Source organism: Loxodonta africana, chromosome 15 (genome assembly GCF_030014295.1).
Source record: "Loxodonta africana isolate mLoxAfr1 chromosome 15, mLoxAfr1.hap2, whole genome shotgun sequence".
Taxonomy (NCBI): Eukaryota; Metazoa; Chordata; class Mammalia; order Proboscidea; family Elephantidae; genus Loxodonta; species Loxodonta africana.
In genome coordinates this window covers 23,598,376-23,615,484 of record NC_087356.1, presented here as the reverse complement: position 1 = coordinate 23,615,484, position 17,109 = coordinate 23,598,376, and the positions used below count along the sequence as shown (strand labels likewise).

The 17,109-nt window shown below is 42.1% G+C and overlaps 1 protein-coding gene across 1 annotated transcript in view; it reads right to left on the bottom strand.

The window, feature by feature from the left end:
- Positions 1–7,134, bottom strand: part of ANTXR1 (ANTXR cell adhesion molecule 1) — a 274,861-nt gene extending 267,727 nt beyond the window's left edge. Inside the window, exon 1 of the mRNA XM_003413659.4 lies at positions 6,300–7,134. Coding sequence (XP_003413707.2) covers positions 6,300–6,532 — 233 coding nt within the window. The 5' untranslated portion in view covers positions 6,533–7,134. The remainder of the gene's footprint in view (positions 1–6,299) is intronic.
- Between the last annotated feature and the right edge of the window lie 9,975 nt (positions 7,135–17,109).

The window sequence follows — 17,109 nt, the reverse complement described above, 5'->3', positions numbered from 1 at the left end:
TATTCTTCACCAACACCATAATTCAAAGGCATCAATTCTTCTTCTGTCTTCCTTATTCACCGTCCAGCTTTCACATGCGTATGAGGTGACTGAAAATACCAGGCTTGAGTCAGGTGCACCTTAGTCCTCGAAGTGACGTCTGCTTTTTAACACTTTAAAGAGGCCTTTTGCAGCAGATTTGCCCAATGCAATATGTCGTTTGATTTCTTGACTGCTGCATCTACGGGCGTTGATTGTGGATCCAAGAAAAATGAAATCCTTGACAACTTCAGTCTTTCCTCTGTTTATCATGATGTTGATTATTGGTTCAGTTGTGAGGATTTTTGTTTTATGTTGAGGTGTAATCCATACAGAACGCTGTGGTCTTTGATCTTCACCAGTAAGTGCTTCAAGTCCTCTTCATTTTCAGCAAGCAAGGTTGTGCCATCTGCATATTGCAGGCTTTTAATGCATTTTCCTCCAACCTTGTTGCCCCTTTCTTCTTCATATAGTCCACTTTCTCAGATTATTTGCTCAGCGTACAGACTGGATAAGTATGGTAAAAGGATACAACACTGACGCACACCTTTCCTGATTTTAAGCTATACAGTATCCTCTTGTTCCATTCAAACAATTGCCTCTTAGTCTATTTACAGGTTCCACATGAGCATGAATAAGTGGTCTGGAATTCCCCTTCTTCCCAATGTTATCCATACTTTGTTATGATCCATATAGTTGAACGCCTTTGCATAGTCAATAAAACACAGGTAAGCATCTTTCTGGTATTCTCTACTTGCAGCCAAGTATCCCTTGTTCTACATCCTCTTCTGAATCCTCCTTGAACTGCTGGCAGTTCCTTGTCGATGTACTGCTGCAACTGTTTTTGAATTATCTTCAGTAAAATTTTACTTCTGTGTGATAGTAATGATATTGTTAGATAATTTCCGCATTCTGTTGGCTCATGTCTCTTTGGAGTGGGCACTGATATGGATCTCTTCCAGTCGGTTGGCCAGGTAGCTGTCTTCCAAATTTGGCATAGACAAGTGAGTGCTTCCAGCCTTGCATCCATTTGCTGAAACATCTCAATTAGTATTTCATCAGTTCCCAGAGCCTTGTTTTTCTCCAATGCCTTCATTGCAGCTTGGGCTTCTTCCTTCAGTACTATCAGTTCTTGATTGTATGCTACCTCCTGAAATGGTTGAATATTGACCAATTCTTTCTGGTACAGTGGCTTTGTGTATTCCTTCCATCTTCTTTTGATGCTTCCTGTGTTGTTCAGTAATTTGCCCATAGAATCCTTCACTATTGCAACTTGAGGTTTGAATTTTTTCTTCAGTCCTTTCAGCTTGAGAAATGCTGAGCGAGTTCTTCCCTTTTGATTTTCTAACTTCAGGTCTTTGCACATGTCATTATAATACTTTGTCTTCTCAAGCCACCCTTTGAAACCTTCTGCTCAACTCTTTTACTTTATTTCTTCCATTTGCTTTAGCTACTCTATGTTCAAGACCAAGTTTCAGAGTCTCTTCTGACATCCATTTTGGTCTTTTCTTTCTTTCCTGTCTTTTTAATGACCTTTTGCTTTCTTCTTGTAGGATGGCCTTGATGCCATTCCACAACTCATCTGGTGTTTGGTCACCAATGGTCAATGCATCAAAATCTATTCTTGAGATGGTCTTTAAATTCAGGTTGAATATACTCAAGGTCGTATTTTGGCCCTCATGGACTTATTTTAATTTTCTTCAGTTTCATCTTGAACTTACATATGAGCAATTGATGATCTGTTTCACAGTTGGCCCCTGGCCTTGTTGACTGATGATACTGAGCTTCTCCATCGTCTCTTTGAACAGATGCAGTTGATTTGATTCCTGTGTATTTCATCTGGCGAGGTCCATGTGTACAGTCACCATTTATGTTGTTGCAAAAAGATATTTCTAATTAATAGGTTATTGGTCTTGCAAAATTCTATCATGCAATCTCCGGCATCGTTTCTATGACCAAGGCCATATTTTCCAACTACTGTTCCTTCTTCTTTGTTTCCAACTTTTGCAATCCAATCACTAATAATTTTCAATGCATCTCAATTGCATGTTTGATCAATTTCAGGCTGCAGAAGTTCTTCATCTTTGGCATTAGTGGTTGGTGAGTAAATCTGAATGATAGTGGCATTAACTGTTTTTTTTTTTGTAGGCGTATGGATATTATCGTGCCACTGACAGAGTTGTACTTCAGGATAGATCTCGAAATGTTCTTTTTGACAATGAATGCATAGCTGTTCCTCTTCAATTTGTCGTTCCCAGTATAGTAGACCATATATGATTGTCTGATCTGAAATGGCTAATACAGTCCATTTCAGGTCAACAATGCCTAGGATATCCATCTTCAAAAATTTCATTTCATTTTTGACAACTTCCAATTTTCCTAGATTCATGCTTTGTACAATCCATGTTCCAATTACTAATGGATGTTTGCAGCTGTTTCTTCCCATTTTGAGTCGTGCCACATCAAAAAATAAACATTCCAAAAGCTTTACTCCTCCCACATCGTAAAGGTCAACTCTACTTTGGGGAGGCAGCTCTTCCCCAGTCATGTTTGGAGTGCTTTCCAATCTGAGGGGCTCATCTTCTGGCACTATATCAAAGAATGTTCCACTGGTATTCATAAGGTTTCGCTGGACAGTTTTTTTTAGAAGTAGATTGCCAGTCCTTCTTCCTAGTCTGTGTTTGTCTGGAAGCTCTACTGAAACCTGTCCTCCATGGGTGGACCTTGATGGTATTTGACATACCAGTGGCATAGGTTCCAGCATCACAGCAACACATAAGGTACCACAGTATGACAAGCTGACAGACCAGTAGTGGCCGTTATGATTACAGCCACGAAAACCCTATGGAGCAGTTCTAGTCTGTCATCCTGGGGTCACCATGTGTCAGAATTAACTTGATGGCAACAAGTTTGGTTTTTTGTTGTTGTGGCTGTTGGTTTATCTCCTAGAGAAAAATATTGTTACCATATTGGTAAATTACAGACACACACATTTGCATGTTTTGCTTTTTTACAAAGGTAGAATCAGAATGCATAAATGTTTGGTAACTATTTCCACCTAAGAATATATTGTGACCATTAAATAGTTCTCCTGAAATATCTTACAAGCATGCATAATATGCATATTAAATACTATGCATATATCGTGGCTTACTTAATCCTGTGCCATTGGACATTTGGGTAATTTTCAGCTTTTTAATTATTATAAACAGCACTGCCATGAACATACATTTAGGTGCTTCTTTGTGACTCTCTTGGATTCTGTTTCTTTAGGACATGGAATTGCTAAATGGAAAAGCAGACCTCTCCATTTTTCAAAAGCATTTGATACAGTGGCCAAATTATCCTCAATCTGCACTGTCCAACATGGTAGCCACATGTCACTATTTAAATGAAAAAAAATAAATAAAATAAAAAATTCACTTCCTTAATCCCACTAGCCACAGTTTAAGTACTCAATAGTCACATATGGCTAGTAGTAGCTGACAGACTAGACAGCACAGACATAGAACATTTCCATCATTGCAGAAGGTTCTGTTGGACAGTGCAGGCCTAGAAAGACGGTACCAGTTCACACTTTCCTTAGTAAGTTAGGGCAATGCCTACCTCCCACATGGAAGCCCTGGTGGTGTAGTGGTTAAGTGCTACATCTGCTAAGCTAAAGATCAGCAGTTCGAATCCACCAGGTGCTCTTTGGAAACCCTATGGGGGAGTTCTACCCTGTCCTATAGGGTTGCTATTAGTCAGAATCGACTCGGTGGCAACAGGTAACGGGTACCTCCCACAGGCTGGCCAATACTGAATATTGTAATTCTTTAAAACCTCTGCCAACACAATAAAATTTACGTCTTTTTTGATTTTTTTTGTTTATTGACATCCACGCATAGTTTTTCTTTTGTGAATTATTTATGTGCTAAACCTGTTTTCTATTTTCTTATTGCTTTCTATATATTAAAATCAATTTTTACAGGATAATTTATGGGGCAAAAGTTTTTATTGCTTGTTATTTACCCTTTAATTTTATTTACGGCATTTTTTTCACTTGTAGATATGCAAAGTTTTGATATGTTAAAATCTCTCCATATGTTCCTTTATGGTTTCTGCCCTATTGTCTTGTTTTAAAAGCTCAAAACCTAAGATCACAGCAATACTCACCTAACTTTTCTTCTAGTACTTTCATCACTTCATTTTAACATTTAAATTTTCAATCCTTCTGGAATTTCTTTTGGTGGGTGATTGTAAAGTATAAATCTAACCTTTTTCTTTTCCTGAACTGTCAATCCCTTGTCCAAGAACCATTTTAAAAAATAATTAATTCCCCACTGATTTTACGGGGATTTGAAATTGCACCAGATTCGTACATGTACTTGGATCTATTTCTAGGTTTTCTATTCTGTCCGTTTATTCTTTGACTTTTACTATCCTGTTTTAATCAGCTTGCATTGGGAGTCCCTGGGTGGTGCAAAGGGTTAATGGGCTCAGTTATTAAGGGAAAGGTTGGAGGTCAGAATCCATCCAGAGGTGCCTGGGAAGAAAGGACTGGAGATCTACTTTAGAAAAATCAGCCACTGAAAACCCTAAGGAGCACAGCTCTACTCTGACACACATGGGGTCGCCATGAGTTGGAGTCAACTTGACAGCTACTGGTACTTGGGGAATGCGCATTTCTTCATTATTCTTTTCCAAAAATGTTTTCAGCTCTTTTTATCTGTTTATGTTCTCAGATAAACCTAAAATTATTTTGTTAAATTCCCCTATTACTAAAATGATTCTTCAGCACTTTGGCTGAAAAATTTAATTTAATTTAATTTAATTTACAAATTAATTTGGAAAGAATTCTCTCTCTCCGGGATGGAGGAACATTCAGGAATGTGGTGATCCTGTGCACTTCCTCAAGCCTTCCTGTATGTCCCTCTGAACTGGCTTTTTCAGACGCACGAACGATGGGCATCTGTATTTTCAGACACAGTCTCTGAATCTGGGAGCTGGTGCTCACAGACTAGAAATAACAACAGAAATTCCATTTCTTAGCACTGGAGTATATTTTCACTATCCACCGTCTCATAAATCTGCGAGAAAAGAGATCTCACTTTTCATCCAACTAATCTGGAGTTCAAAACAGCCTTTACGGAAAAATCAAACTCCAAGGGCAACTGCAAAGCACATTTGGTGTCTAGCTGGCCAGTTTATTTTGCAGGGCTCTTTTTTCCAACTCCCAAATACTTTCCAGTCTGTGAAATTCATCTCCCCACCACCGTAATAGCAAGCGCTGCTCCTGGCACTGGGGAGGGCACACAGTATTTAACGAGCACCGATCTTCTACGAGAGGCTTTATATTGTTGAAACTGGCTTTTAGTAGGCAGCATGAAGCTTCCTTGAATGACTATGGTTTAGAAAATTTATGGGGATTTGGGAAGTCCTTAACTGGTCCGAGTTCACCAAAGTCCTAACCACGATCCATTTTAGTGAGGAAGCCAGGGCTCCTGCACCTCCCTGGTAGCCTAGCAGTCGAATGGCCAAAAGCCTTAAGTCCCCTACATCAGGGAGGGAGGGGAAGGGGGAATTTGTCCGTAGGGAACATTTGCGGATGTCCGGAGACACTTTTGGTTATCACTCCTGGGTGTGTGTGTGTTTTACTGGAATCTAGCGGGTAGAGGCCAGGGATGCTGCTAAACATCCTACAATGCACAGGACAGCTCTCCGCCCTCCCCACCAAAGAATTATCTGGTCCCAAATGTCAACAGTGCTGAGGCTGAGAAGCCCTCCCTGCCTTATATTTTCATTAACTGTCTAGTCAACGTGTATTATATTAGCAAACAAAGGTAATGCGGTATGCGTGGCAGCGTTTTTAAAAAGATAAAACTGACTTTAAAAAGTTCACGCCTCTCACTTTAGAACCGCCTGCAAGTTCTGCCTCTGGTAAGCACGTCTTTCTCACCAACGTTTCTAAAGCAAATGGGAAGGGTTCACAGAAACGTAGTGGGTCAACAGCACCCTCAAACTCTCTTGCACGCACCTGGGTCACAGAAAAGAAGCCTGTCCCCCCAAACAAGCAGCGACGCCTCTTTCCCCTGCAGGCTCGGGCAGCAGAGGAGAAGGGAGGGAGGAGCGCTACCCCAACAAAGGCGCGGCGCTGGGACCAAAGCCACCTCCCCGTGGCGCCTGGGTCCCTCTTGGTCCTTTGGGATGCGTGCCTGTCCCAAAGCAACCCAGCCCACAAACCTGGCCCGGGAGAAAGCATCATCAGCTCAGACGAGGGTGGGACGATTCACGACACTTACTTGTCCAAAATGAAGTACAGGTCAAATCCCCCGTAGCAGGCTGGACCCCCATCCTCCCTGCGTCCCCCTTGCCCGGCGCAGATGAGCACAAAAGTGGCCAAAGAGAGACACTTGAAGCCCATCCCGCGGGCTCTCTGCTCCACGGTGGCCATGACCCGCAGCCCCGAAAGCGGGTGGCGTCCTCTACTTCCCACGCTCGGCGAGCTCGCCCAGGACCCTCGGGGACGCGCCATGCGATGGCCCCCCGCTCGGGTCCTTTATTCCCCCTCGCTCTCTTGAAACTCCCCGGAAGCAATTGTCTGGAGGAGTTCAAGGTTTTCCTTCTAGTTTCCGCTTCGATTCTGTTTCTGGGTTTCAGGTTTCAAGAATCCCAATACTGTACTCCGCTTTTTTAAAGGGGCTGCTTCTCGACTCGGTTCGGCGGGGCGCTCGGGAGGCTGCGCGGAGGTTTTGCAATTGAAGCAGCTCCGTCCCGACGGTTCTTTGTCCCAGATTTTAAATATTATGGGGTGGGTTTTCAAATTGTTCTTGGTCGGGGGAGTGCTTTCCCTTTTCTCCCTCCCCTCTACCCCCCCAACCCCGTCTTATTTTTAAGGGAAAAGGCGGTTCAAAGAGTGCCACCTCGTGGTCAAAGACGGCTAAAGCACGCTTCGGCGTTCGAGGGAGTGGGGCTTGGATGGGAGGGACTTCCAGGCTCTGGTTTTAAATCTTTTCCTTATTTTCATGTGAGCTGTGCAGATTTTCTTATTCCTTCCTCTTTCTCATGCATCTTCTTTTACTTTCTTCCTTACTTCTTCCCCATACCTAGTTTTCGCAGTCTCTGACCTTCCCTCCCCCTCCAGTTCCGACCCTGCTGATAGAGTCATTGTCAACATTTGATGAGAACTTTTTTCCACCAAACGCCATGACTTCCACCGCAGGCTGGGACCTTTGCAAACAAGCCATTGTGCAAATTAAGTGGGGAAGAACAGAGCATTTGTGATCTGACTCGCCCCTGACCTGACGTAGTCTGAGCGCAAATCATAAAAGGAACCGTTTGGAGCCCAGTCACATGGGTGAAAACAGCAAACAGTCCCGCAGAGCCTGGTGCCCTGTGGCTGCTTGGGGCACAGGACAGCTGAATCTTCCAGGTCGTCTCCATCGCCATATTTTAGAGATTCTGTGATAACAGCTCTTTTTTCGGCCTGTGAACTTTTGGCTTTTTCTCCCTATTTTTGATTTGGGACAAAGGAAATAGACAGCCTATAAGTGTAGAGAGCATCGAAGCATTTGGGGACTGGCAGAGAATTCCCATGCTAGCCATCTCTTTAGAGTGGACGACTGAGACCCAGGTTCCAGGCTGGGACCCTAGTTCTAGCTTCACAGCCCTCAGTGTACATCCATGCCATTTCCGGGATTGCCCCTCCACACGCATCTCCCCCACTCCGGTGAGCCTCCAAGACTCTGAGTTCCCAGTGTAACCTGTTCACTGTAGTTTTTCCCCGAAGTGTGTACCATGGAATCCTAGTGTCTTGAAATGTTCCCTTAAACAATTTTCTCATCAAATGAAGTCTTGGAAATAATACTTCTGTGGTCAAGTAAGTCTCAGAGATTCATAATGCACTGTATTAGCCTACCTCTGAAGTGATCTCCAGTGCCTCTCACCTCCTGGCTTCATCCTCTTGTACAGTCCCTTCCTATATTGAATAAAACTGACCTGCGTGGCATTTAAAAGATGTTGCAGAAGGATGGTGTGTGGTTTTTGAGGCCAGGACATAAAAGAAATTGTAGTTTCTCCCTTGCTCTTTTGGATCACTTGCTGGGAGTCCATTGCCAAGTTGTGCGGACACCTAAGCAGCCCACTGGAGAAGGCCATGTGGCAAGAACCTGAGATCTACTGCCGACCGAGAGAAAAAGCCAAACCTGTTGCCGTTGAGTCAGTTCCGACTCATAGCAACCCTACAGCTCCACTGCTGACAGCCAACATCAGTTTGTCAGCCAGGTGAGAGAGCCATCATGAAAGAGAACCTTCCGCCTTGGTCAGTCCTTCAGATCGCTGCAGGCTGCCAGCTTGACTGCAACCTCATGAGAGACCCCCAGTCAGAGCTACCCAATCAAGCCATTGTAAAATTCCTGGACCACAGAACTCGAATCAGGAAATCCAATTTTAGGGTGAGATAATAAATGCTTAGTAGTGTTTCAAGCCTTTAAGTTTGGGGGTAAATTGTTATGCAATAGTAGATAACTTATAAATGTATATTAAAGCGTTGAGGTTTTTTCTTTCCTCCGGGAAAAATTGTTGAACTATGTTTCACAGGCTTATTTGACCACAAAGCTGTTCTTTTTAAATAACACCGATTGACATTTATACTTTGGGAATTACTGCTCTTGGGAAAGAATGACTGAGGAGAGATTAAAGTAGCCTAACCTGTTGAAATCTGCCCATCCCATGCCTTTTCCCTCCCCAAAGGATTGAAAACCCAGTGCAGTTCTATGATGAGAAAGAAGGTGGGGAAATCAATAGAAATGAGATGAGCTAGGAGCCCTGGTGGTGCAGTGGTTAAAGTGCTTGGCTGCTAACCAAAATGTCCGCAGTTCGAAATCACCAGCCGCTCCACGGGAGACAGATGTGGCAGTCTGCCTCTGTAAAGATGTGCAACCTCGGAAACCCTTTGGGGGCAGTCCTACTCTGTCTTATAGGGTCGCTATGAGTTGAGATAGACTCGATAGCGGTGGGTTTGAATTTGGAGTTTAGATGCGTAAAGGAAATAAGAAAACTAGGAGGAACTGAGTGGTATGAGAGAGAGAGAGAAATGTGGTGGAGAGAATATTTGTAGGTGACAGGGTTGGCAAAAGACAGGAAGGAGCTTGGATGTAGAAAGAGGCTTGGGGAACAGGAGGAGTCAGGGAGACAGTAAGAATATCTTCTGTCATCCTCGTGCCCTCAGGGCCCTTGTAAGTCCTTTAGAGTATGGCTGAGAGAGGAATGTCTGGAGAGCTTTATAGACAAAGCTGTTTAGGAATCGTCCCATTTGAGCTCTTCAAAGTTGGAGACACCGTTGTTCACAGGTAGGTAAGGGCACAGCTCCCAGAAGGGGAAAGAAATTCAGTGTGGCAGGAAATTATGAGGGAAGGACAGCAAGAGGAAGACATTTCCTAGGACAATGACGGTGCTTCAGGATGCAGAGAAGTAGTTGGAGGAATTCAGATATTTGAATGTCTCAGCTACCTCTGCCTTTCTCCCAAGATTCTAGAAAGAGGTGTATTAATCTAAGTTGATGATCTTTAAATGGCTACCGTTTTCTCTCTCTCTAGCCTGAGGAATTTATTCCAGGCTACCACTTCCAATTAGAGAGCGTTGAGCCAGCCTTGCTCACTGCGAGGAGGTGACCCCAAACATTACTATGAACTGGTTTTGACTTTAAGCTATGGAGACGTAGTAATTTGTAGAGAAGATTGAAATAGGACAAAGATATCCACAGTCGACGGCAAGGGAAAATGAAGCTCCTGGTGCCAACCCAGCATGTTGACTCAGCAGGTCTGCGAGAAGAGACCATCGGAATCCCTGAATTAGCAACATCATTTGCTTTCGGTTGTTGGGAAGTAAAGAGAAAACAGTTGCTGTCAAGCAAATTCTGACTCCTGGTGACCCCGTGTGTATCACAGTAGAACTGTGTTCCATAGGGTTTACAATGGCTGATTTTTGGAAGTAGGTTGCCAGGCCTATCTTATGAGGTACCTCTGGGTGGTACTGAACTGCCAACATTTTGGTTAGCAGCTGATCTTGTTAACCATTTGCACCACTCAGGGACTCCTGTGGGGATGGAGGGTCACATAGTTAGTGTATGTAGGGAGATGGTACAGATGGTCTTACTCAGAGACCCCAGACTTATTTACGATGGAAGATACTAGGAAAAATCTACCCAGAACTGCCAAGTCTATAATCCCTTTGTTTGATTATATGACCATCATCCAAGTCCCAAGCCAGGGACAAGTGGTTCTTAGCCAAAGTGTGTGAGTACATGTGTGTGGATGGGGATGTGTGGAAGGGGTACTTACTATGGGTTTGGGAGCAAGGAGGTGTACTCACTCTGGAATAATAGATGGTGCCTTTTCAATACACATGTATCTGTAGAGTATCAGAAATAGTTGTGGGGCTTTGAGGTACATGCATAATTTAATACAGCCTTATACTGGCCAATTTCTTTTCCCTCCTTATCTTCTTCCCTGATGAAAACCATTGAAATAGGTAGAATTAATGGCAATTACCATAAACTATTTGAGCACTAGGCAGGACCGCACACTGATTTGTAATGTAATCTCAGATCAGGCTGTTTGGAACAAAGCACAGCTCTGCCACTACTACCTGAGTGACTGTTATGGATTGAATTGTATCCTCCCCACCACCAAAAGGATAGGTCGAAGTCCTAAATTCTGTATTGTAAACATGACCTCATTTGGAAATAGGGCCTTTGAAGATGTTATCAGTTAAGCTAACATGAAGCCATACTGGCTAGGATGGGTCTTAGTCCTGTATGACTCTGGTGTCCTTAAAAAAGACGAGAAGAGACATAGAGGAGACTACAGAGGGAAGATGGCCAGGTGATGATGGAGGCAGAGATTGCTGCAGCTGCAAACCAAGGAATGCCTGGGGCTACCGAAGCTGGAGAGACAAGAAAAGATCTTCTCTCCCCTACAGCCTTTGGTGAGAGCATGGCTCTGCTGGACCCTTAACATCCAGAACTTCAAGAGGATAAATTTCTGTTCTTATAAGCAACTCACCCTGTGGTACTTTGTTACAACAGCCCTGGGAAACTAATACAGTGACTTTGTGCAAGTTCCTTGACTTAGCCATACCACAACTGCCCAATCTACCAAATGGGGATAATGATGTTACCTACCTCATTACACTGTTGCGTGAGTTCAATGAGATAATGTATGTCACATGACACCCTCATGAAACACAGAGTAGTTGCTGGGTTTTATTATTAATGGAGGATTCTGGGAAATTACACTTGAATTTCTTCTAGAGATCAGAAGAACAAATTTAAAAGAACCACTTTCAAAGTGTTTGATACTGATACCATCAGTGACCCAAAGCTCTTTCTGCACCATGGGTATTTGCATTATCAGCTTTGAGAAATGCAAAAATGAAGATTCCAGCTCAGCCAGGAACTACTGGGAGTTAGTGGTTTCCTAGGATGCGTGCAGAAAACAAATAGAACACATGCTTTGGGGCTATCGATAGTATATTGGCAGTAACACTCTTTCTGCTAGCCAAGAATGTTAGATAGCTGAACTCTCAAGAGTAAATGGTTATGACCAGTGATGCTTCTTTCCTGATATTGGTTTTTCGAGTTCTAAGGATCCATAGGAAAGAGCCCTTATGATTCCTCCTCGTTAACTCGTTCATTCCTACAAAATCAATTTTTTGGATGTTTGTATATGGCAGGCCTTGCGCTTACACTGAAGGTACAAAAATAAATGGACCTCACAGAGTTTAGTTGGGAGATGCAAATACATAAACAGGCACTGGTACGACAGTGTGGTTAGCTTCTCTTCTAGGGGAAATGCAACATGTTCTCTCCATTCCGTCATGGCAATTTTGATAACAAGAATAACATAATGGATTCTTCAGTGATACACTGTTGGCCACAACTTGTTGGGATGACTTGTCCCACGTGCTGAATGACTTAAGACATGACAAGTGTCTCTTCCTCCTAGGAATGAGAAACCCCTTCCCTAAGGAGATCTAAAAGTGACCAGGAAGGAGTCCATGGCAAAAGGACCAAGATCTGGGCTACTTAAAGCTGCCTCCAGCCTGGGTGAAAGGAAACCTCCAGATTCTTGTTTCTTTTCATAATCCAACCTAGTTTACCAGGGCACAGAGCCCTAGCTAGTAATGACTTCTGCTTTACCTGATGAATTTACCTCTGAGCATTGACACCTGAGGAAGCTTTCAGAGCTGGGTTAGCTTTCTGGCATAGAATTTCAGGCTAAATGAGCATGTGTCCAAGCTGGGGGTTTGAGAGGTAGGTTCAGCCTGGAACCTCAAATATAAGAGCATTTGCCTTTCTTGTGACCAAAGTCACAGTGAAAAAAAGCATATGTCCTTTGTTGTGAGAGAACCTCTATGTCTCCTGGGCTAGGGATTCATTCCTAAAGCTACAGAAGACTCCTCTCAAAATAGGTAGAATCCAAGGCTTGGATGGTGTTGCTACCTCAGATTTCCTTTTCCTTTTTACCATATTTCTCATCGAGGGCTGGGGGCTGATCTGTTATACAATCTTAATTGTGGTCATACATTTAGGACCCTAAAGTGTGTTTTTATTCCAAAGAAAAGAGTGAGATCAATCAAAAGACATGTAATAATGAATAAGGGCCCCTACCACATAAGGGAATTATTATCTTGGGTTGAAATAGAGGAAAAACTCAGTGGATTTATCACAAGAGTCAAGAAGACAAATAAAGACCTACACCCAGATTACTGTGCTCAGAGGCAGATGGAAAGTCTCAGGTGGTAGATAAAAAGGCTTTATAACTTGGTGTCTGAACATAAAACTATAAATCTGAGATCTGGAGGGAGTTCATCACTAAATTATGAAGTAATAGGTTAAGTTCAAGAAAAAAAATTACAGTCTTGCAGTCACTTCAGTAACTGTGGGAAAGTGGAAAAAAAGAAAGAAAAGAAAAACTCAAGTCGGTGAATAGCAATGTATGCATATGAAATGGGCATTTTGGAACATTTTTAATACACTTTGATAGATTCCCATAAAGCATGTTCTCCCAACATCCAAAAAAGACAAAAAAAAAAAAAACACTATGTTTTTATGGATTGAATTGTGTCCCTCCAAAATATGTGTTGTAAATCCTAATATATGAGCCTGTGGTTATAATCTCATGTGAGAATGGGTTGTCTTTGTTATGTTAATGAGGCAGGAATAGTGTAGGGTGTATTTTGAGTCAATTTCTTTTGAGAGATAAAATAAATTTAAAAAGCAAGTGAGAGAAGTAGAGATAGGGAAAAAGAGATACCAAGCCACATGAAGATTGTCTAGAAGCAGAATCTCAGAAGAGACAAGGACCTTCCTCCAGAGCCTGCAGAGAGAGAAAGCTTTCCTCTAGAGCTGGCACCCTGAATTTGGACTTCTAGCCTCCTAAACTGTGAAAAAATCAATTTCTGTTTGTTAAAGCCACCCATTTGTGGTATTTCTGTTATAGCAGCACTAGATTAACTAAGACATACATTCTCTAGTCTTCACTGTTGTTAGAGTTCAGATATGTATCTTTGCTTGGATTATTTTCTCCTTCTCCAAGATGTATCTTTATGTCTTTTCTTCAAAATCTTCCCCTTCACTCTTAAGTGAAATTGCTGCTTTATATTTCATTGGAGAATTAGAATCCAGAAGACACTTGTATACTTGAATCTTATGCCCAGTAGGAATGCCTGGGCTGAAGCTAGAGCTTTGGAAGTCATCGGTGTATAAGTTGAAGCTATGTTTGTACATAAGTACTGTCCAGGGCTAAGTGAAGACAGTGAGACGAGACATGTGTCAAAGATGGGGAACACCAACATTTTTACAGAGCTTGACAGACAAAGAGGAACCAAAATGGAAGATAAACAATTCCTAGGAGGGAAGAGTCATGGTTACCAACTAGATTAAACAAATTGAGAAGATAGAATTAAAAACTGTTCGTTAGATTTAGCTGTTTTAAAAGCAGGTAGACCCTCAGATTCCCTCTGGGTGGTTGCTTCTCCTCAACCTCAGCAGAAGATCGGAATTTTATTCTTTAAAGGGCATGAATCAGAGATATTTCTGGATTGGGGGATGTCAGACATAGCTGGGGCCACCAGTACCCTGCTGAAAACAGAGGGTTAGTTGACCAGAGGAGTACTGAGTGCTGAGTGCTCAGACCTTCACCCTCTCCCCTCACTGGGCTCCCAGAGTGCTGGTAGCCAGACCTTTACCTTCCAGGCAGGAGATCGAACACTTTCTCTTGGCAACTTGCCAACCTAAGAGAAAAAACCTAAAAACACTAGCATCGGTGCTTTCTCAACAATGGACTCACTACAGTCACTACAGTGAAGCTTAAAGAAGACAAACGCCATCCACAAACTTAGCATTTCTAATCTGTTTTTTAGTCTCTCACTCTTAAACCTGGGCAAAAAAAGCAAGAATTTCTTGACATCCACAGGAAGCCTGTGTTATAAAAGATGGTGACCAAAACAAATATACAGAGAAAAGTACTTGGAGAGAACAGGGGTTATGCTGCAAAAAGAATACCTAAAAAATTATTGTCTTCAGATAGTAAGAGAAGATACTACATCCATAAAACAAGAAGATTGTGCTATAAAAAAGGGACACTTTGAGAACAAACAAACAAACAAACAAAAGCACATTAGTAGAATAAAAAAGAAAAAAAAACAGAATAATTGGAAGATAAGCTTGAGGCCATTTTTCAAAAAGTAGAGCAAAAGAAACAGTGAGATGAAGTCAAGAACAATAAACACAAGCGAAATAGTGGACAAGTGCAGAAGGTCCAACATCTGAATAATGGATTACAGAACGGGAGAAGAGAAAAATAAAGGAGGAAATCTAAACTGAAATGATCCTCCTAGAACCCAGAACAAGGGCTAAAAATAGACCTACCCTAAGTTCATCTCATTATTAAGTTTCAGAACATCTGGGACAGAAGATATTTTGTAAGATTCTGGAGGGAAAAATCAGGTCACATATGGAGGGCAGGAATCATAATAGCCTGAGACTCCTCATCACCAACACTTGAAGCTAACAGAGAACAATGCCTACAAAGTTCTGAAGGAAAATGATTTACAGCCCAGAATTCTATACACAGCCAAACTATAAACCAAATGTTGGGATAGTCTAAGACGTGTTCAGACATGCAGGCTCTTGAGAAATTTACCTGCCGTGCACGTTTTCTCAAGAAGGTGCTGGAGAAGGTCCACCAAAATGAAGGAGTTAATAAAGAAAGGAAAACATGATTCCAAGGAGACAGGAAACCCAACTTAGGAGAAAGGCAAAGAAATTCTTAAAATAACAGCAAAGAGAAGTCCCACATAACAGCCATGCAGGCTGCCTAGAGTATAACCAACCCAGATCGGAAGGGTTGGAAAGCCTCCCAAAAGTCTGCTACCGTTACCAGTCAAAGTCAAGTCAATCCCAACTCATGGCAGTTCCACGTATGTCGGAGTAGAAATGTGTTCCACACGGTTTTCAATGGCTGATTTTTTGGATGTAGATTACCAGGCCTTTCTTCTGAGGCACCTCTGGGTGGACTAAAACCTCCAACCTTTTGCTTAGCTGCCAAATGTGTTAACCATTTGCGCCACCCAGGAACTCCAAAAGAATACTATACCAAGGGAGGAAAGAGAAATCGATGAGCTACCTAGATGTGACTGACACAAGAGAGGTAAACCTCACCTCTAAAAAAGAAAATCGATAGATAATATCTGAAACTGATTGATCAAATCATTGACTAATCAAATCAAATGCTTATTATTTAGAAACACGGAAATGTGTAAATTCCAGAAGTTTTAGCTAAAATGATTGAAAGGAGTTGGGGACTGGGAACTGTGAAGAGTGGTGGGGCAGGAAATACACACACTTAGTTATGACTTAGACAATCAGACTTTTAACATATGTGCGTGTATTACTTTGAGTAAAATTAAAAAAAAAAAACTTCTTAAATGGGTGGCTTAGATTTTGCTAAAGATTCTGCTAAGCTAGAACCAGCTCTTTTCATCCTATTTGGCAGTTACACAATGGAATGCCAGGTTGTCTTTACAGGTGTGTACTGCATACCAGTGTGTGGAGATGTTTATGAAATAAAGTTCAAAAAATGAACAGAGCACAGAATAATTTATCAACATTGGAGTTAACTCTAAAATTTACATGTCTATATAAATATATATATATATACACTCACTGCTGTCGAGTCGATTCTGAATCATAGCCACCCCAAAGGGTTTCTAAGGCTAAACATCTTTACAGAAACAGACTGCCACGGCTTTCTCCCACAGAGCTGCTGGCGGTTTTGAACCGCCGACACTTCGGTTACCAGTCAAGCACTTTAACCACTTTGCCACTACGGCTCTATCTATATATCATCAATTAAAATATAAAATAGTGTCCAACAAGGGGAATTATTGAAAAGTTTTGAATCATTAACAAAATGGAGTATTATATAGCTATTAAGAATAAAGGCCACCATATGTCTGTCAGTTTGTCATACTGTGGTGGCTTGCATGTTGCTGTGATACTGGAAGCTTTGTCACCAATATTTCAAATACCAGTAGAGTCATGCTTGGTGGACAGGTTTCAGCGGAGCTTCCAGACTAAGACAGACTAGGAAGAAGGACCTGGCAGTCTACTTCTGAAAAAATTGGGAGAAGTACAGCCAGAATGCTCCTCAGAAGCAAGGATGGGGTGACTATGCCTCATATACTTTGGACATGTTACCAGGAGGGATCAGTCTCTGGAGAAGGACATCATGCTTGGTAAAGAGTCAGTAAAAAAGAGGAAGATGGATTGACACAGTGGCTGCAACAATGGGCTTAAACATAACAATGGTTATGAGGATGGCACAGGTCGGGGCATTGTTTTGTTCTGTTGGACATAGAGTCTCTATGAGTCAGAACAGACTCAATGGCACCTAACCACAACAACAAGAATAAAGGAGTTCCTGGGTGGTGCAAAAAGTTAATGCTCTCGACTGTTAACTGAAAGGAGGTTTGAGTCCATCCAGAGGCACCTTGGAAGCAAGGCCTGGTAATCTATTTCTGAAAAATCAGCCAATGAAAACCTGTGGA